This window comes from Plectropomus leopardus, chromosome 1 (assembly GCF_008729295.1).
Source record: "Plectropomus leopardus isolate mb chromosome 1, YSFRI_Pleo_2.0, whole genome shotgun sequence".
Taxonomy (NCBI): Eukaryota; Metazoa; Chordata; class Actinopteri; order Perciformes; family Serranidae; genus Plectropomus; species Plectropomus leopardus.
This window is the reverse complement of record NC_056463.1, coordinates 22,599,421-22,621,816: the sequence shown is the minus strand read 5'-3', so window position 1 is coordinate 22,621,816 and position 22,396 is coordinate 22,599,421. Positions and strand designations below refer to the sequence as shown.

General features: G+C 39.3%; 1 protein-coding gene across 1 annotated transcript in view; it reads left to right on the top strand.

Moving 5' to 3' along the window:
* The first annotated feature begins 1,097 nt into the window (after nt 1-1,097).
* LOC121954866 (chromodomain Y-like protein 2) overlaps nt 1,098-22,396 on the top strand; it is a 34,787-nt gene continuing 13,488 nt past the window's right edge. The window contains exons 1-3 of the mRNA XM_042502636.1: nt 1,098-1,416; nt 15,676-16,267; nt 21,761-21,978. Of these exons, the coding sequence (XP_042358570.1) occupies nt 1,393-1,416; nt 15,676-16,267; nt 21,761-21,978 (834 nt within the window). The 5' untranslated portion in view covers nt 1,098-1,392. The remainder of the gene's footprint in view (nt 1,417-15,675; nt 16,268-21,760; nt 21,979-22,396) is intronic.

Genomic DNA, 22,396 nt, shown 5'->3' with positions numbered 1-22,396 from the left:
CTAAATAAACCCTGTAAGTATTATAAATGTTTGTAAAATCCAATGCAAAAGTCCCATAGGCTTTTTGACAAGTGAACTGGGGCCACGCTAACTTCTGGGAGTACAGAAAAACGTCATCCATGAGGCACTTTATGGTGGACACATATTAATCTGCTGCTGTGGAGTTTGAATGTTCATAGGTGCAAGTCGCCCTGTGCACAGATTATTGTCTGTTGTTATTATATGTTTCCATTAGAGGTTGACCGATATTGTTTTTTCAGGGCCGATAACAATTATTAGTAGTTAATGAGATCCATAACTGATATTTCGAACCGATATGCATTTCCAATAAAAATGAACATTTTTCTGTCAATATTTAGAATTTGAAATACAACAAACTCTAACTCAAACTCAAAACTTTGTTTAAATGCCTTTACCAAATGTTTAATCAAAACTGAAGTGTTCAACATCATATAAAGCAAGTTCCCTGCAACTTGTTTTTATAAAGTTCAGTGAAAATTTTAAATAAAAAATGAATAAATGAAAATAGCTCTCTGAGGTTTTACAAAGTAAAAGTTCCTCCCATACTGACATTTGCTTTGCACCTTTTAAAAATTAATTTTATGGGCTAACATTAAAATAAAATCCCGATACAGATAATCTGCAAAATGCCAAATATCGGCCCCAATAATCAGCAAGGCTGACAACTTTTGACCCCTAGTTTCCATTTCATATTGTTTGTGATTTGATGTGTTTTTTTCCATGTTTTTACACTTGCTGCAACATAAACTGCCCTCAAGGACAAATAATAAAAATGAACTGATTGAATACACTTTGATCATATTTCTATAAATATTGTAAAAATGATGGAAATTCTGTGTCGACACACAAAAGTAATGCATGAACATCATTAGTTTTGTATTTTCCAGTTTTCTTATTGTTCATTATAAATAGTTGAGATGAATTTGTTGTGGGTGTTTCCCAATAACTCTAAATGAAGGTGGACAGGTAGAGTGGGTCACAGAAAGGGAAGTGTCTCTCTGAAGACAGGACATGTAGCATATCATCTCCCGTTGAGTTGTTGGATTGCAACAGAGCTCGGAGGAGCAGGGCGCGTGCAGACCATCAGGCTGCGCATTCTTAGCTGGGGACTAATTTCCAGTCCTCCACTTGGGTCTGGGTAAACAGCACCGCCCCGATGGTTGTTTGTTTAAAGTGTGGAACGATCCATCGCAGAGCGCCGGGCTCGATTGACACTGTCTGCTGATCTGCTACTGCGGATTGCTCAGAATAACACGGCTGCTCGCTAATTCCCGTCTATCGGGGCTTTCGCCGAAACACCGAGAGAGTAGGGTCCAAAAAAAGCCAACAAGGCAGGCAAGAACGCCGCGCCGCCGGAGTCCGCACCCCAGAATGGCTTCAGGAGACCTTTACGAGGTAAGATAAACCCATGTCCACGGGAAATGCTCTGTAATATTGACGAATAATGGAATTAGGAAGTAAAGGGGAGGGCGTCGCGTATGCAAAAAGCGGTGTACTAAGCCCTTTAACAGGCGAAACTAACCCTTCTCAAGCTTTGCGAAGACAAGGTTCGTTAATTTATGCTCAGACTTTGTGTCGCTTCTGATATACTTTGCCACAATTGTTCGCGGCTGTAGTAAATAGGTAAGATGTCATTTACGGGCTGAACTCCTCAGTCTGTCGCCGAGTTGAAAGTCGTGGTAAAGTGACAGCAGCGCGGAGCGGACGGACGGGCATGGTGAATAGCTACAGACGGAGTGATGGTTCTGAAGGTGCGCATACATGCCAAAAGATATTTTGTCATCACAGGCTTTTACAGCAGTGTGACTGTTTTGTAGGCACATAAGATGAGACACCAGTTTATTTTTATCGAGCGGTGTAAACAGGTCTGCGTGAGCTTCTTTCCCGGTTCAACCGAATTGGTGAAATGATCACTCCGACAGTTTTGGGGCGTAAAAGTTGCCCCAAATGGGTGGCAGGAAGGTCACGCTGCCCTCGTGCGCAACATCACTCTGGAATCGGTGCCAGAATTTGCATGAAGCCTGGTTTCTACATCAGTTTCACTGAATCAGTCACTTACTGTCATTAGCCTTTGTTGTGCTGACATGGTGTCATATGTTTCAGTTCGTGGTGGTGACAGAGGGAGATGGGGGGGCTGTGGATGTCTGATCACTTCCAGGGACAAACAAAAAGGCTTTAGTTTAGGAAAAATAACAAGTTTTCAATTTTTTAAAAGTAAACTACACATTTTAAACATGCCAAAAAATATCTAGCCTATCTGAAAATAAACTTAGAGACCCTCTTGTGAGTGTTCAAGTAGATAACATTATCTGCTCACAGCACTGACAAACAGCCTATGAGTCAAACAGGACATCTGTTAGAGGACAATGGAGTAAATAAGTGGAGATGCAGTTGGTAATTGCCTTTTCACAAACTGTTAGTCCTGCTGACTGTTTTTTTATTAAAAGTGTAAGTCACTCGTCCATATTGATACATAATCACAAGGGTTGCAGCACTGTTTCGAGGTATACCATGGTATCAAAGTTGATGGTTATTGTACCATGTGCATTTATTTATCCACAGTACTGAAAAGAATACAATCAGACAGAAAATTCATATTTTCTAATATGATCAGTCCATGAAAATCTTACACCAATGCAGCCCTCATCCCCACCCCCTCATGTGCATGTGTTTTAATTATTGTCAGTTTTATTTTCTTTCAATTTTTCTCCTTCATAATATATGACAAGATGGATTATAATTGTATAATATCAGTTCTATTTGTTATGCTTATTTAAGTTAGGTAATGGGGGCCTCATGCATTCATACACACATACGCTGCAAAACCTTTTTTGTTTTATGCTGCATTCAAATTGAGTAATTATGAGTGGCTGATTGGGAAAATCATTCACATCAAAGTGAAGGTAGCATCGCGTCACTGAAGTAGTAGTTAGCTGTTGTTTTAAATATGACTACAGATTAGAAAATGTTTATTCCACACAGGCAGTTGGTTTGATGTGTAATCTGCCTCATGTGCAGTCTGTACAATTAGCATGTGGTCACTGAAGGTTGATTAATTTTCTTTGGAACTGCATGGTTGAGTGCTCATTGTTAAACAGGTTACTGGGTTGTCACTCACAAAATATGATTTGTTTTTGTTAGTACCAAGGTGTTGTCAGTCCTCAGCAGTCAGTTGAGTCTTTGGGTTGTTTTCCTACTAACATGGTAATAGTCTAGTTGCCAGAAGAAAATGTTTGCATTGTTAGTTTCTGCAAACCACAGATATGTTGCATATGTACATTTGATATGTATCATAGCAATGTTTTTAAAGTGACATAAAGTGTAAGCTGTCTTTGTCATTGTGAAGTGTAAGGGGTTTTTGGATAGTGGGTGCAGGCCAAGCTGCAGACCAACAACAACCAACAGCACATTTTTTTAAACATAAAAATTCAGTGTATCTGATACATAAATACATGCAAATGTAGCCTAAATATTCTGTAGTTTTCAAAAATGTAAAATGCTAAGACATTTCTGGTTATTGTCTTGCGTGGCAGCGGGTCATGAGTGACGGTGACCTCTTAGAGTGACTATAATTGAGAAGCTGACCAGACCACCAATAAAGTAACTAACAACTTCATGAAAGTGTTGTTTGTTTGATGGCATGTAAGAGATTGTTTGGAAAGTGAAAGTTAGAAGATGCATATTTTGGAAAGAAGATGTGGGTGGGGGTCAACAATGTGAAGCCTGGGCTGAAATGCTTTGGATAAGCAAGCAGTGACATCCAGGACTGAGTGAGATAGACTAAGACCATGGTTGGGTAAATTTTGGTACTTTGGTAGCGTTCAAAAGTGGGAAATAATTTTATATTTGACCTGTTATTATCTTTCTGAATTCAAAATTCAGTCTAAGCGCTCCATTTATGGGTGTTCCTAAAATGTTCCGTCACTCTGATCTACTGCATGCTTCACAGACCCATCAGTAAATTAGGCCTTTGTTCTCTTTCTAAGTGATAATATGGTAATGTAGTAAGTTGTGTTGAGCAGATTTCATGGCATCAAACCATTTGAGAAGTAATGTGTGAAAGCATTTTTTACAAAATCGCTGAATAAGGTCAGGCTTTCTGCCGAGTCGTGCCGACTTCATTAAATGCATTGACGCAGCCGAAGCACAGTGAATGAACGGGACAATGTCAATTCTACAATGAAGTTAAAAAAACAACAATTGCTGGGGTCAAGGATGCTCACGGCTCACCATTTATTTACTGAGCACATTTAACACTTAGATACACAAACACAGATGCACACAGAGGAGGAACAAAATTATCTTTAGAGAGCCACCGTCCTGTTTTTCCGTTGTTATTAACACTTGTGTGTTTACCACCAATACCTAATGTTTATGAGAGGAACTAAGTATTAAAGTGAATCTCCACCCCAAGTCTGCACTTTGAGCATCAAATACTTGCCTACTGTAGGCTTTAGATTTGGCTGTCAAAAGCAGCGGTTGTCAGGCGCGTCTGAGCTGCGTGTCAGCTGCACATCTAGGGAAACAGTGGCTTGCTGTTTTTTTACGCGTGATGCTCGTGTTTGATGCGTGTATACCACTTTATACTGCAGTTTAAAGTCTCTCTCGGTCACAGAGATGAGGAAATACTAAAGTTACTAAAGAAATAATAACGATTTTTTGTTTTACCTCAACTTCCTCACTTTCCTTTCAAAACAAAAGCTATCTGACTGTATCTCTGTGGACAGAATGCCATCATGCTGATACAATGCATTTTATTTTTTGAAACATTTACAGGACAGGTTGTCAGCTGTATAGGAGCTTGTATAACTTCAGAAATGAGGAATATGTGCTTATAAATATGAAAATACAACACTGTTATTCAAATTGCACTAATTTCACTGTAAGATGTTTTGTTGGACTGCTAGGTTTGAGGTTTGTCACTGTTACAAAGAGTAACTGTTTTGTTACTCCTCCTAAAAGTGACTTGAATTTGACATTGTTTTATTTGTTTTGCTGTTGGATTGCTAAATGTAGATTGCACTTCATTCCTTTTACTTGAGTGGAACAAGCTCTTGCATTCACTTTATTTGAAATTTGAAATTTTGGAGAGTTTTTATGTCAGACTGTAAAACACAGATTACCAGTTAAGACTGGGCTATTGCCCAGTCTGCCCTTAGACCCTCACATCACCCAAGGAAAAACCCTCTTCCAGGACGGACAGACGTGCAACAGATGTCGTAAATAACAAATGAGAAACAATTGCGGCAAAAAAGAAAGAGAAAGAGAGAGGGAGGAGGGGGAGAGAGGCATAGCAATATTGGAAACAGACGCATGTCATATTACAATAGCGATAGGTGTGAAATTATCAAATGCACTCTATGATGATATTGTGGGTGTTGATAAGAGGCTCATGCATGTATTGATACAGAGGTGTCCACAGGCATGATCACGGCGTTGGGCGCAACCAGGACCAAGAGCACGATCAGTGTATGACAAGTTTTAAAATGCTATTTTCAGTAAATTCGTTGTTATATTAATCGAGTAATAAAAAAATTATAGTTAGATCAATAAAAAAAAATTATCGATAGATTAATCAATAAAAAAAATAATCGTTCAGTGCAGCCCTATTCCAGTAAAATATCCGTAGCAACCTGACTGTATGTTACCGAAGGAGGATTTTCTACAATATCTCAACATATACTTGAGGGATTGGGACAAACATTTTGGACAATGATTTTGGTGATATCGGTGTTGCCAACCTAAAATTTTAGGACCCCTTGAAAGACTTAAATTTAAAAATAAAAAAAGCTGAGCGATAAAGCTAGTGACTTTTCTCCCTTGAAGAGAGTCAGAGTCAGGATTTAACTTTAGTTTCATGTTTTCTCTAAATACCCAGAGTTGCAAGGACTGACTGTATTCCAGGATCTGAATCTTCTCTATTTATGATACATAAGTTTGATGGTCAATATAACAGCCTTCATAAAAACTTTTTTAAATTAGAGGCAGATATAATGCTTGTTTATACCTCATATTATCATGCATTCTGGGAGATGTTATCACCAATGGACAGCTCTTACACCGGGTCCGACAGCAAGCAAGCTGCATCTGAATATCACACCGCATTATGTCACATGGGACGCTCTCTATCCACACTAAATCCATAAAATATGGCAATCCATCAGGTAATGCAAACAAACCATTTACCTATCGGCTGTTCACTCAGAGATGTAACCTCTGAAAAGAGCGTGAGCTTCAAATTAGGGACAGTTGGTGAGAGTCCGTCGAGCGCACAGACACACAGTGACAGGACTGTCTGTCAACATTACATGGTTAAAATAAGCTATCGGTTACTAATAGGTTTAATTATAGAGTCCAGCCATTTTGGTGGCAGTGTGGGTTTGTTGGGACTGTTTAATAGCTGCTATGTTAGCTTGTGCTAATAGGCCAGACATTGAACTTAATGTTCACGTGGAGGAAAACGGCTCCAGAAATGGTCCTTCAGCGCTGTCTCTAACCTGTAGAAAGGCAGTAACAGAAAGTGTTCTTATCTGGTGGGACAGTGGAAAAGCTCACCTTGCTGACACTAAAATAAAATAACATTCGACTTTAACCTGGTGTCTGTTTGATAAACTCAGCACGTGTTTTAAAATGAACTGATGTTGTAATAATTGTTACATTATGTTTGATTTTACCCTTTTTCAAAGAGTATATCCTTTGAAAATGATGATTTGTTGGATAATAGTGCCCCAACAATGACATTTTTGTGTGGGCCAACCTGGAGGCTAACGTCCTCTTGTGAAAAAGCCTATGGGATTTTTTCATTGGATTTTGTATCACTGCAGAAAATTAGCTCTGTGGTAAACAAATATTTATAATTAAAATTTTGCTGCAGGATTTTTGAAGCCTAAATCTACTCGCCAGAGGTAAAAAGCTATTGTTAGACTACAACTAACCACACTCTGGTCGCGTCACCACTGCTACGAGGCTGTAAAGCCGTGTTCGGCTCGATGTGATGACGCTCTGTAGTCTCATTTAGCCACTGTTAGCAACTACCTTAAATGTTTTAAAGTTCAAAAGTGGGGTATTTACTGACAATTTATGTTGAAGAACAAAACGCAAAATTCTCTTAAGCTTGTGTTAATCTCAGACCTTATTTAGGCCTTCTAACCAAAAACCCTTTCAAAAAACCCGCTGACTTTGAGACGAGGGAACTGGGGGTGTTGAAATGCTGATTTATTTTCAGGTTGTAGGACTCATTATTAGGGTTGTCTATACTTCACTGATGTTAACTGTCATGGCATTAACTGGATGCTTCCAGGGAATTTGGTTGTTGGTTGTGCAGCTTGGTCATTACTTCTGTTCTTGTGAGTTGAGTGGTGTAAATTGTGCTTCGGTGCAGACTCAGCATGACAGGTGAGTGTGGTCAGACATCTGCTATGTTGCACCTGTAACCACACTTAAAAGTGATGTCAGGGTGTAAAATACCTGTCATGATATCCCTAACAGTCTATTATATGTTTTTTTTGGTTCTTTTTTTTTTATTTTGCTTTGGGTCGGACGTTAAAGTGTAAATGTTGGTAAACCTGTCTACTCTGTGTATTCAACTGGCCCTTCTGTCTGCTCCCTCCTCCATTTCTTTGCATGTGTTTCTGATACGCTGTTATATTCTTAGGTGTCACTGTGTCTGGGAATGTAATCATTGAAATCTCCTGTTTATTTCAGTGACACCCCTACAACTCACCCATCAAAGACTGTTTACTCCTGTTCATGTGCTCAGCACTTCTGAGGGAATGAAGAGCAGTTATAACTACAGCTGCATTAAATCTTCCATTTCTGGTTTAACAAACAGGAGGCGATGTCAGAGCCCTTCTAATTTCTACTGGAGTAAATATTCACAAATCCACTGCCTGCAAGGGGACACATAATACTTCATCTTATGAACTGTCATGCTCGCGTGCCTTCATATGAACAAACAGGCTTTTGATGGAATCTAGCACAGAAGAAAATATTGAAAATCTTCCCCTAAAGCTTGATTTGTAGTAGACACAAAGGGTTAAAGGGAGTCTCACTGTAGAAACCCATAGCGTAGGTTTCGATTTATGCAGTGTTGGATCGATGTGAGCTGAAGGTTTGCAGTTGGCATGTCTTTGCTAGCTGTGTGTTACTGAATAGGAGAAGACTAATCTCTTCAACAACCTGAATTTTGTACTCACTCCGATGAAACTCTACCAGCATGTGAAACTCGAAGGAGAAAACACAAGCAGCCCAATCTGACCAATCACGGTTTTCTATGCATGTCAGCTTTGTCTGCTGCAGTGACTACATTTGAAGGCTTTGTAATGCTATAACCCCTTAAATATAAATTCTTACTGTAGTTTACTGTAGTCTAATCAGCAGATGATGGCATATCGGTGAGTCACTGGCAGTTATTTTCCCACTGAAAGTAGTGTGACAGTAATAAAGCAAATTTTACTTGAAGCATTTAAATATATCAAAGTTAGTTAAGTTGGTAACTATAAAAATAACTTTCTGTTATATTTGCTGAAACTGTCACTACGTAGAGATCCTGTTACCGCATTGCCTATTTCTTGCCTCGAATGTTTTCAGAAATGTAGTTTAATGTACTGTTTATCTGTAAAATGAGAAAGAATGCTCTGGCTGGTGGACGGTACTTGGTTTTGGCTCGACTGTTTCCAACATGGCAGCAAGGTCACAAACTTGTTCATATAACAGCTGAACAGTATAAGTTGTTTTTCTGAAAACATCTGGGGGGAAAAATAGGTAATGCAATAACAGAATATTGATTCATGTGTGATCAATGCTGCCAAGTTTAAACAGTTTGACCACAGGTCACAAGCAGTGATTGACAGCTGCGGTAGAGACTCCGCTGCTCTAATTGTCTGTTTTTGTTCACGTGCGGTATATTTCTGCAAATGCCATCCAAAGCACTATGAGGAGTGACTTTTTTTTCTCAGATTATCTGTCTCATGTATTACTGTGTTGATGTAGAGCCCCTTTTATTAAAAATGACAAAAAGCTGTATAAACAACAGCTTTAAGAATGGATATCGTATATTCTTGTGACATCTGAGGATTAGTAAACCATTAAATATATACAATTAAGATAAAGTATATTTTTATCCTGAAATAAGCACTAACAGTGATCTTTGTAATTTTATTACAATGGGAATTAAACATACGTAATTAAAGAGTCTTGGCTATAGAAAAATCATGAGAGAATGTCTCTGCGTTGAATGGATTTCCCACTTGGTTTGTGTGTTGCTGTCATTACTTTTTAACGTCAAGTTCGTCCTCCTCTTTCCATTTTGTTGTCCGTTTCTAGAGCAACAATTGTACACAAAACAGAACTAGACACAATGCTCTTTCTGCGCCTTAAGTTTTAAAGTAGCCACCTATAACTTTTAGTTTATAGCAACTTTTACCTTAATCTGGTGAAAACGTCCTTAAATAGCAGAGAGAATGGTGATTTTAGGCCTTGCAGCAAAGAAGAGAAGCTTTGATCGTAATAAAAATGGCCACTGGACATTTCAGTATAAACATAAGAGATGAGGACAAATCATCGAGTCAGAAAGGATTTATTTGGACGGTCAGAACACAAAGTGAAAACACTACCATCATTCATGATTTTGTTTGGTCACTCGCGGTCAGCTCAACAAGCTGCACACAATATATTATCACCTTGTGAAGTTGTATGGTTAAAGGAACAGTTCACCACTCCAGTCAGTATATACACATTTTCCCTTTTGCCTGTAGTGTTATTTAGAAATCTGGATTATTTTGGTGTGAGTTGTTTGGAGATAATGCCTGTAGAGTCTGCCTTTTTTCGAATAGAATGGATCTAGATGACAATTGGCATGTGTTGCTCAAACTGCCAAAACATATTTTTTTTTTAAATTGAAAAACTTGACAGTAATGTCTTTTTCCAAAAATCATGACCTCATTACTCAACAAAGACCTTGTTGTAAGCAATTTCATGTAGGAACTATTTTCTTTTTACAGAACTACACCCACCAGCTTTATCACTACACAGAAAAAAAACTTGAGATTATTTTACTGAGCTAGTGAAAGAAAACGTGATGGCCCAGGTGAGGAGGATGCCATTATTGTGCACTTCTTGTTGTTCACAAACACAAGACTCTCGTCCGCGAGTAGATGCACGCCTCCTTCTGTGCAGTGATATGGTTGGCAGGTGTAGTTTCATAGAAATAAATCATTCCTGCAGAAGAACGACTCACAACAGGGCCTGTGGATTATCTTTAGTAAATGGGTCATGATTTCTGAAAAGAGGTATTGCTGTTGAATTTTTCCACATGAATTTGTTTTGGCGCTTTGAGCGCCACAAACTGAATGCCATCTAGTTCAGTTATATTTAAGAGAAGGCAGAAATCTCTATCGCCGACATCTCCGACACTAACAACAAAACAGTCTAGATTGCTAAATGCAGCACAGGCAAGAGGAAATATGTTTATTTTTGATTTTGGCAAAACTGTCCCTTTAGCTTGGTCAGTCAGCCCTTTTACACATCCAGCAGTCACAATGCGACTTTAGAATTCATTTAGTGATTCTGACCATCTGATGAATATCAGGTCAACATTTACTCCTCTTTAAGTTCCTTTCTGTTATTCACCGATTCCTGAGGAGAATTGCTGGCTCTTCTGAAAGCAGCTCAATGCACTACTGTGTTCACCAGCTTGTTACTTACTTTTTCTGTAATTTGGTGATGGACAGGCAGCGCACCGTCACTTTATCAGAGCTTTTTCACTGAAAACAGCTGCCTGCTGCAGCCTTAAACACTTAGAGAGTGGTGACACTGAGTCAAACAGTATAGTTGCGAGCGGTAAAACAAAACAACATGAGGTGTGGGCTCATTGCTGTGAGTGAAGCATTTTACATCACACCCAAGACGTTTTAAATCCCAAGCTGAACCCAGTGATTTAAAACATTCATTCAAAAGTGAACCCAACCAGAATGTCTATTAAGGCACGGACATCCTTTGCAAAACTGTGTGTGTACACAGGGAGGCAAGGTGTAGTGCACTGTTACACTGGGGAGTAAACTGCTGATCATATTTGTTCTTTAGGTACAAATGGTGGTCATTGCATTTGGCTGAATGTTTTCACGTTTTTTTGATGGTAGCCTTCTGTAGGTTGTTACTGTGGTGTGAGCGTCGTTGGACCAGAGCGGTGACTTGTTGCAGTGGATTGTGAATGAGTACGTCCACACAGTTCAGCGCAGTTCAGTTTTTGAATGCATCTTTCTATCTGAACCCCCTGTCCATTCTAAAACACAGTTTTTTCACTTGCAAACTGAAATTTTCAAAAGCGGTTTCCGAAATAACTTGATCAGAAAATGTGGGCTTGGTGTTTCAGCGTGTACGGACAAGGACCTTGTGCAAAAACAATGATGTGAGCTTTCCGGTAAGGGCTGGAGGTGTATGTCTGCTGTAAAGGTAATAAGACATCGATTCATTCCTCTGACCGTCTCTGTGAGCGTTCCTTATAAATGTCAATGTAACCAAACACAGCACAGCTGCTGTTTGTTCCTCATGTCAGCATTGCTGCTGATGGTTTGTCTGACTTTATACACACCGTGTGATGAAAACAGCAGAGTGTGTGGTTGGTGTTGGAGGATACCGATGGCCCACATTCACTCATTTTCTGCCAACTCATACTAAAGCATCAAGTGTTTCTGAACCTCTCCGGTCTGTGTACACAAGTTTACCCCACGCTTTCTTCTTTCGACGCTTCTTTTCTCTGCATGCGTCTCTCTGCAATGCTGTTAAGTGTGACATTGTTTGGGACTGTAAGCAACCTAATCTTCTGTTCATTTCTGTGACACCCCTGCGGCTCACCCATCAAAGGCTGTTTACTCCTGTTAATGTGCGCAGCACATCTGAGAACATGATGAGCAGTTATTACCACAGCTGCACTAAATACTGATGAAACCTTCCAAGCATTTTCCATCAGTCTCATGGCCAAAACCTTGTCGAACTGTCCTACGAGAATAACATACCCTTACTTAAACTTTTTCATTGTCCTCACCTGTAGAGCTTAGTCTTAAAGACCAAAAAGATGCATTAAGCGTTTATCTTCAGGGTAACCAAAAGAGACTAACTGCAAAATCAGCTTTACATGATGCCTAAGGGTGTGTGTGTTGCATGTGATTTTAGTGCAAGTAATAAATCTATCCCAATGTCAGACAATTATAAGGAACCTCATATGTAGATATCCAAGCACAACCTGCGTATTACACATCTACAATGTGTCGACAATCTCAGAGAGACGCTGACATTGCTTCTAATGCTGACAGTGTGTGTTGGTGTTTTAGTTTGACGTGTATGTAAGACCATTTGATGTGATGTGTCCTATCTGCTATCTGTTTTTTTTTTTGTGATGTGATGATTGTGTGTTTGGCTGTTTGTGATATTTGATTTTTTGTTGTTTTTATGATGGACCAATGGTCTGACATAAAGTACACTGATTATAGGCCTTCAGTTGGTCCTGTTTTTGTTCCCTCAACCTTTTTGTGGCTGCTCTCATGCTGTCAGCGTGTCAGCACCTCTGAATTGCAAATCATGTTGAATGCAATCAAACTGAATTGCAAAGTAATGATTCACTCTGATTATTTGAGTGCTTTGTCACACACATTGTGTGAAGTTTGTAGACGACACTATTTAAGTGTCTTAGCTCTTTTGTTAATGCAACAGCAGAAACGTACTCTTTAAATTCAAACATATATTTTGGTGTTATGTAGCCCATCATTTATCTAAATGAAATAATTTCACTAACTATTTTGAAAGAGAAAAACACAGTCAATATATATATATTTTTTTTTTACTTAACTGTAGATCTGAGGTTCATTTTTTGTTGGTTCATATTCAGCATTCAGCAAGACTGTGTAGTTTCTGATAGGGAAGCACCAATCCGATAATAATATCAGGTATTGGGCCACTGCTGACATCCATGGCTGGATCAGGTATCAGTGACAATGGAACTGATCTATTCATTTAAATTCTATGTTTACATCTGATTAAATTTGCGTGCCATTTAGGGCTCGACAGAAACACTTGCCTGAGGAAAGTATACTCTGTGTTCACCAGGACACTGGACTGGACACTGTAGGTGATAACTCCAGGGTCAATGATGTTGTACACGACATAACGCTACTAAACATCCCATAAGCACTGTATGGGAGGGGCCCCTGGTGGCACAGTGGATACAGCAGCGCCCCATGTACAGAGGCTGTGTCCTTGCACTCACACTGTCCTGTCAATTAAAGGTATTAAAAGCCAAAAAAAATAATCTCTTAAACACTGCATGGGAAGCTCACTTTTTTTGCCCAGAGGCTAAAACTAATCATTGGGGCCATTCCTAAGAGGGTTTCAATCACATCCCTTTCATAAGCTTTGTTATCCAGCCTTGAACTTCATTGTCTTTTTGGAAACTTAATAAAAGTAAATCCAGAATGACATTGAAATTCTTCTGTGATTATCAATTTTTCCACGTTGAAAACAGTCATTTTTAAGTTTTGTTGTACCTTCACTAGCCATCTGTGATGCCTGGATTGAGGCTGAGTGGATAAAGCAGGCGCCCCATGAATAATGGCACTGTCCTTGCCACAGTGACCGTGGTTTCAAATCCAGCTCGTGGCCCTTTGCTGCATGTTGTCACCTCTCTCTCACCCTTTCACACTGTTGATCTGTCCTATCTAATAAAGGCAAAAATGCCAAAAAAAAAATCTTTTTTTAAAAAAAAATGTTCCTCCAATGTCCTTAAAGTAGGTAGAGTACCAGAGAACCAGGCAAAACAGGCAATAAATCTATGTTTAAGTTAGAATCGTCATCGCCATGTTATTGTTACCTTCTATTTGCATGTTATATTATAATTGTTTAAATCCTTTTTCATTTTATTTATTCATTTGACAGATTTTATGCCTCCTCGCTGATAGCCACGATGGCACAAAAAGGCACTGGAGGAACTTAAAATTTGGCACCTCCACTTGGAGTAAATGATGAACTGATTAGATTTTGGTGGTCAAAGGTCACTGTGACCTCACATAACATGTTTTTGGCCATAACTCAAGAATTCATACACCAGTTGTGACAAATTTCACACAAATATCTGATGGGATAAAATAATGAAGTGCTGACAGTTTATATCTAAAAGATCAAAGGTTAGCTTCACTGTGCCATCATGATGTTCTGCAAAACCCTTTTTCTGGCTAATACTAAACGTTATAACTCAGGAACAGAAGGGGAGACATTTGGTCAGATACTGAATTGGTGACACTTATCTTGGGTGTCCACCTTGAAACTGTGCTGATTGTTAAGATCTTCTGTGATGCCGGGGGGTGAAGATGTGTGTGAAGCATCCACATTTTTACTTACGTGGGTTTAAACTGCAAAGTGCAACTTGACTGGCATGCAGAGATATAGAAATGCAATGCGGTAATTCTAGTCTTTAATTTTAATTTCTGTTTATGTCTTGACTATTTTATTGCTGCAAATAAATGATTTACACTTAAATTTTAATTACTGTTAATCTTCAAAGACTTTTTTAAGCTGCCAGTGCACAATTTGTATGATTTTGTGATTCAGTAAATTTATATCTATGTATTATTTTGTTACATCATGTTTTACAAAGTTAGGAAAAGAATTCAATAAACATATAAAACACACATAAAAAATGATCCCAGTCACTTCCACATTTACTACCAGTACCATACTTGGTACTGGCTGGTGCCCACGGCTAAGGTATCGGTACTGAAAAAGTCAAGTTAGTTCTAGTTTCTGACGAGTGCTACTTTTCTTGTGTGGGCTTATTCAGTCACTGTACATAATTAAGTGTCTGTGTCAAATAGTCACATTTATTGGTGTGTTGTGGTCTCTGTTGTTCTAATATAATTGTAAAATACACACGATTTTCAAGTCTTGGTTTGACTTTGTAGAGCTGATGTTTAAGGTGTTTTTAGGACTGCAGCCTGCAGCTCATTTCAGCTCCTCTCCGGTCTCTTATCTTTCTTCTGCAGGGAATTGCGTTATCTAAAGCTTGATATATGTCACAAAATTTGGGGGGGGGGGGTTCAACATTAAAACATGCATCGTTAAACTATACACATCCATGATTGAAGGGTTCTTGTTCTGGGAAACAATAGTGTTCTTGGTCACTTCTGCAGAAATCTGACCACAAGGTTTTAAAACAGTTTTGTACACAGTTTTAAGAAGAGATTTTGGCCTGATGGTGCCATTACAGAAAACAAGAGGATTCAAACTCATTAGGGTTTCATGAATATTCACAGTAAATTTCAGTGTTGTAGCTGCTGGAACCACAATGCAGCTGTGTATGGTGCTTGGCAATGAAGTACACCCACAAGGGGGCCACACACTCCCACAGGGCCCTGCTTTTCAGCAACATAAAATCATCTTGTGAACTGTTTCTTACTCTTATATTCAGTTTGAGACTGTATTAATTTAACTCTCCCTTTTAGAAATGATTTAACATGTAAAATCTCTGTCTATTCAATTCACTGTGATTTTTTTCTGCTGATCAGTTTATTGTGGGAGTGGAAACACTATTAAATCTGTGTAGTAAAACAGTTTTTAGTTTTATTAAAATGCTGTCTGATTTCCCACCTCTCTTTATGCTGCCCTCAGGTGGAGCGGATCGTGGACAAAAGGCGGAACAAGAAGGGTAAGTGGGAGTACCTGATCAGGTGGAAAGGTTATGGAAGTAAGGAGGACACCTGGGAGCCAGAGCACCACCTCCTGCACTGCGAGGAGTTCATAGACCAGTTCAACAGTTTGAGACTGCACTCACACAAACGACCCAAAGTTCCAAAAAATCGTCAAGAGTCCCTCATCACAAGCCAGCCATCTGCTACGGAAAACTCCAGAGCTCGGTCCGAGGCCCGAAAGAAGAAAAGGACTTGTGGCCCAGCTGTTGGGGTTAGAGTCGGAGCTGTTCTAGGGATTGGGAGTGGAGGGAAGCAGAGGAAGGTGGGTGTTGGACCTGGGAAACATGCTATAGGGGACAGAATTGGCAGAGCCATGACATACAAGGCTCCTCCAGCAGGAGGGCATCACTTTGTTCATCCAGTGAGGGTTCCTCACAACGGACTCCAGAACGGAGAGATGGATCCTCACGTGTACAGGACAGCAGCAAGGTCACATAGACTGCCCTCGGACAGAGCGGATGGAGAGCTAGGAGACATGGACACCACTGGACAGCAGTTCACTACTGAGCTAGGTAAGATGTTAAGAAATTAAATGAAATGAAAAGTAGGGCCCAGCTTTTTTGGCAGATATTGATATTGTCAAGTGACAGTTAAAGAAATGTGATTATGATATAGAGAGCCAAAGTAATACCCAAACTCGTGGGTCCTGTTCCTGAAGTCAGAAAACACCACTCAAAACTCTGTAATTTTTGTAATAATGCAAATAACAACCAGTACAGCATTGGAACAGTATTACTCAGCAGTATATCAAGTAGTTTACTCCACATGTTAGATCATTTATTTATCAATCTAATATTGTATTTAATAAATATTTGTGTTTTATTGGCATTTAAAGGTCCAGTGTATAGGATTTAGAGGCATCTAGCAATGATGTTGCAGATTGCTACAAGCACAGACTTCTCCCTTGTGTCAAATGTATAGCAGAGCTATGACTGCCGGCATAAAAAAGGCTAATGGTCCTTTCTAGAGCCAGTGTTTGGTTTGTCCGTCATGGCCTACTGTAGAAACATTGTGCTGCAATATGGCAGCACCATGTTTGGTTGTGGCAAACTGATGAAAGCAATGCAAAAAGATAGCATTCATATTTTAAATGTGATCTTAGATTTAGTTATCAAAGAAATCTTAACTGTGAGATATGAGCAGGACTTTTTACTCTTAGTACCCTCTAAGTCATGTTTTACAACTTTGAATTGCTACCACCACTGACATCAGTTCAGTAATTCATTTTAATAGAGTGCATCTCTTTCATGCTCCCTACCACAGCGATCGAGATGCAATCTGGGGTCATTGGGTGTTTATATTCTTTCAGCATCAGTAACCCTCAAGTTACCCAGCCGAGGTTGATCAGGCCCCCACTTGTGTTCAGGTCACTCCTCTCCATGGAGCTCCTCTCCTGATTTCAAACCCATCTTGAGACTTTCTCCACTGCCTCTGTGATGTTTTTGATGGCTCTTCTCCTCCCAGTGCCTGGGATGCCCAGTGCACTCAAGGCCTTGTGAAATGGCAAATCAGTTTGTGAACAATCAGTGGTGACACTGGTTTCTGAAATACTTCAAATATATCTGGCCTGTCTGTGCTGCAATTTCTTGTTGCTTGTTGACTGTCATAGATGTTTAGGCCCATACTGATATACCTGTTGTGAGCTCGAATTAGCTAATTGGTTAATTTTAGATGTATCTAAGCCTCGTATCTAAAGAAGATTGTATTGGAGGGTGGACTTTTCCACATGGAAATTAATAGTTAAGGTGCTGAAAGCAGCTGGGTGATTACTTCTTGTGTCATGACAGATTGCTTTGCTTATAAGGAGAAATATGGTATATTTTAGCAGGCCCATTTTTGCACTGTAGAGACTTGTGCTGACACACAGCTGTTAAAGTTCCTACTATGGTTCTTTACTGCAGGAGCAGCTGATAACACCTATGAATTTCCCTCCTGGGTCACAGTCCAGAGCCCGTACCGCTGAAGTTAATCATTACATACATTTTCAAAAAGTCATCTCAACTTATTTAACAGAAGATCCAGATCAGAGTGGTCAGCCTTTCTGCCATATAAGAGTAACACATGTCAGTATGAGAATGGAGCTTGTCCATATTACCTGTTAAAGGACTGTTTTGTCCTCTGTGGTGTGTGCTGGGTACAAACTGTTCTGTTCAGATGCACAGAACATGCAGAAAGCGTATATCAGTTCTTGTTGTGCTCTCTTGATGGTTCTTGGTTTTGCTGTTTGTTATCACCGAGCTGGCATCCACTTCAGCCATATTTTTAAGTGTATTCAGCTGATATTGAGTGGAATTTTGGGGCTGCATCACCATTTCTAGGTAGACACATGAGAGTCTGTCAGTGGTTCACTCATTTCAAAACGCCACAACTTGATAGTGAGACCTCATCTCCTCTGTGTGAGAACATTAAGGCTACCAACCTAACCTAATAGCTATCGGTCTGGCACGCCATTGCGGATCCTAATTACCTAATCCTGGAAAGACTACACGCTCACCTCCTTCAGCACTCTCAGCTCCACCCATTAATCTGCTGCTGTGCTGGCAGAGGGTGTTTCTGTGACTGTCGACTGGCAGCAAAATGTGCACACGAGGTCATGTAATTTGAATGTCTCTCTGCAGAGGACTATAAGAGAAGCAGTGCCATATATTTGCTTGCAAAGTTGCAACAAGCCAGTGTCGGTGGCGTTCGCAATGCTGGTTTGATTGACCTTTATTCATGAAACATTCCGTGCAATTTTCTGTTTCACCAGATAAGTAATTAGTAGCCCTTGGGGAGATATCAGTTTGTACTGTAGTCATGCCAAAGCCTTTCAATAAATTGTAGGAGCAAAGACAGGATGTTATAAATGTTATTGATTTTACCACAGTGGTTGAGATGCTTGCATCGCTATGATAATCAGCTAGCCAACATTAACACTCTGAACCAGTTTCGAACAGCAAATCTTAGACTGTCCAGAAGTTTAAATTGTCGCGTGTCCGGAGCGCCGTCAGCGAGACCAAAGTCTCGTCCTCTTGTCCCACAATAATTTGGAATCACTGCTGCCATTAAAAATCTCATGTATCAGGGCTGATCTCTGTTTGTGGTCTTCCTCTGTAGAACTGAGATGAAATAGACTCTTCATCACTCTTTATTACATTTTGTATTATGGAATCAAACTCCAGATAATTCTGTTTGTTAGAGGAACTAATCCTATTTGTAGGTCAACCCAGCAGTAAACATCGCCCTTGAAAAGCCAATATAATTTATTTTTCATTAGATTTTGGTTTATTGCTGAAAATAACCTCTGTGGCAATCACAAGTGTAGGATATTTATACATTTTGTTCTGTAAGATGATCTCCATAGATGAACATCACTTTCGCTATTTTTAAAGCATAAATGCAGCTATAAACAACTTACACCACTGTCATATGACTTCCACAATGAGGCTTTAAAGTGTTTGTTTAGCGTGATGACGCTGTTAGCCACTTCAATTAATTAATCAGTCAATCAATCAGACTTAATTTGTACAGCACTTTTCATACAAATGAACTGTAACACAAAGTGCTTCATACAGTAAAACCAAAATCCACACCCCCACCCCCCAAAAAAACACCCACACACGTCTTTTTAAAGACATGTAAAGCCTTCAAAGTTCACAAGTGGGGTATTTACTGATTAATTTGACATCATATAATAAAACATGAAAGTCCCTTTAGCTTATATTAACCAGAGACTTTACTTCAAGCATCTGACCAAAAACCCATTCAAAAAAACAATTGACTTCAAGATGAGGGAACTCATTTGGGGTTTTTAGGGCTCATTCCTGCAGCTCTCTTGTTAGGTTTGGCTGTAATTTGAGTCGTTATATGTTGGGTCTGAGTTTGAGAAAGCTTGGAGGGATGATACAACATAAACCTTTTAATGAACATTTTAAAATCTGACGCCCATATGTTCAGCCTGTGTTACCTTTACCATTATTTGTTTTTGTAAAACCCGTGGAAAAAGTTACAAACTGTTTTTTTTTTCTTTTTTAAATTTAGTTTGCTGTTGCTGTTTCTATCAGTGACAGCGACCCACTCAAAGGTCGAGTTCTAGTGATTTTTGAAGCGCCGGCTTGGTCTACAGCTTCAATGCATTATTCATCCTGAAATCACTCATGGTTAAAAACACAGACTGAGGCTTTCAATGAGTGCTTTCAGGTCGTTTCAAAGTCTCTACTGAGTTTTTTTTTTCATATCAAGCCCACGTCTATGTGGGAAAAACCCAGCTTTTGTATTAGTATTCTCACAATCGGCGGTTAGCTGAAATGTTTCAAAAAAAGCATCGAACCACTCTCTGTGGTGAGCAAAGCTGTGCTTGTGTTTCAGAGTGATGTATGACTTATTGGTGGTTCATTGTTTCCTTCTCCAACATCAGTAGATCTCAGATAAAGGACTCATGCACTGCTTAATCGTAGTACTTTCTTCTTTCATCCATTCAGCAGATAAAACGTGTACAACTCAGATCGTGTTTCTCAGCTTTCACAAAAATCTTTTTATCAACAGTCAATTTTTTCCCTAGGGGAAAACACCTTAAAATGATTGAAAGCAATGAGGACTGCTTTTCAAATGTTAAAGTTTAACAAAACTGCAAAAAAAAAATTAAACTCTGTGTGCAGTATTCAAACTAGAAATATTAATGCAATCAACAAAAATTCAAATTGAATAAATCCCACAGTGACAGCTCAGATATCATGCAGAGAAACTACTGTTGGATGACACAAAAATAGGTTATTGCTATCCTGGCACATTAGTGCCATGAGCCTGCAAGTTATAAAAAAAAAGCACATTTATCAAGGAAAATAATTAAGATCCTTAAAAAAACAACCAACAACACTTTACAGTTAAATTTCTACAAACAATCTACAGTTAGTGTGCATGTACATATGTCAGTATTTCCATCTATCCAGCCAGAAAACTTAAACCACCTTATGGCTGAGGTGGGACCAAGTCAGTGTTTTCTAATGAACAAGTAAGTCTCAAGTCTTTGCACTCAAGTCCCAAATCAAGACAGGCTGGTCCCAAGTGAAGTCCCAAGTCCTAAACTTAGAGTTTCGAGTCACAAAAAAGTAATAATGCACTCTTGACTAAATGCAGAGTAAAAACAGAGTAAAAAAATATTAAATTTACAAAAATCGTGCATGCTTTTTAAAATTTGTGTTTATTTCTTTAAACTGGTTTGTTGAAAGCTGTTGCTTCTCTGTCTGTAATTTTTGCCCCCCTTGATTTTGTTGACCATCTTGTTGTTTATGCACAAACTAGAATAGCAATAAAGATAAAATAAAATAAAGAATAGGTGGTGAGTATCTGCAGGAGCCTTGTTGTTGAGAGTGGTTGACAGTTGCTAGGTGAGGGTTTTCAAGTGCATCTCCACCCTCCAGTTATCTTTGGTATAATTTTTTTCTAACTGGCACTCAACAACATAACAGTCCTTCATGGCTTTCTCCTGCAACTCAACTGGATGATGTCAGATTGTTTCAAACAAAGTGAATCTAGAGAATTAAGTGCCGATTTGCTGTGAATGAATAGTATAGATGTTAGTTGGTTCAGGAGATAAAGGAAAATGGATTGATTTGTGATTTTAAAGAACATACTTTTTCATTTTGGGGGAAGGTATCAAGTATTTTAGAGTCAAAAGGCTCAAGTCTAAGTGAAATCATGAGTCTTTGGTGTCAAAGTCCAAGCTGAGTTGTAAAGACATTACACAGACAGATGGTCCACTTTTCCATATCAGATATGCAAATCTTTTGTATACCAAGTCATATCAAGCTTCATATATATTTTTTTGGCCAACAAGCCTATCTCAAAAGTCTCCAGTTTAAGCATGTTTTCTGCAATAATTCCACCGGGTGAAGGGAAATTATTAGGATAACTTTCTGGATTCTGTGATGGAGGTGTGTTAATTATCAATTCTCAGCAAGTGTCTAATAACTACACAAGCCTGAAGAGACATATTGACCTGTTTAGTCATCTCTCCTCTGTGTCAGGCTCCCCTCTGGCTAACGGCAAGATGCATCTACACAGCTCAGTAAAGCGGAAGCTTGCTGAGGAGAAAGGCTACGTGTTCGACAAGCGGCTCAGGTACAACGTGCGACAGAACGAGAGCAACTGTCGATTCCGAGACATCGTTGTCAGGAAGGAGGAAGGCTTCACGCATGTGCTGCTGTCCAGCCAAACGACAGACAACAACTCTCTGACACCAGAGGTAAGAACGGGAATGTGCAGTCACCCCTCTATGTTTTTGTGTTTCTCTGGTATGTATTAATGCATCAAGATTTAATTATGTAACTTTTTGATTGTATCCCAGTTGCCATGGAGCTCTGTTTGGGAAATATAAATGAGGAAAGTTTCCTTATTAACTGCTGTACAGATGCCCTGGAGCTATGCACTTACTCCCCAACTGCTCCAGGGGAGCTTTTCAAGAGACAACTTTAGGAAACTGTGGTTTTATTTGACAGCTGCCAGGTGTGAATATGTTTAGCTGCATGAATCTTACACAGTCCATTGCTGGAAAAGAGTGTGTATACTCAACAAAAAGGTTAGGAAATGGCTCTTGGGCTCTGTTCTCAGTACTGACACAGAATTTCCTCAAAACTGCCTCCTGCCAAACAAGATTTCTACAA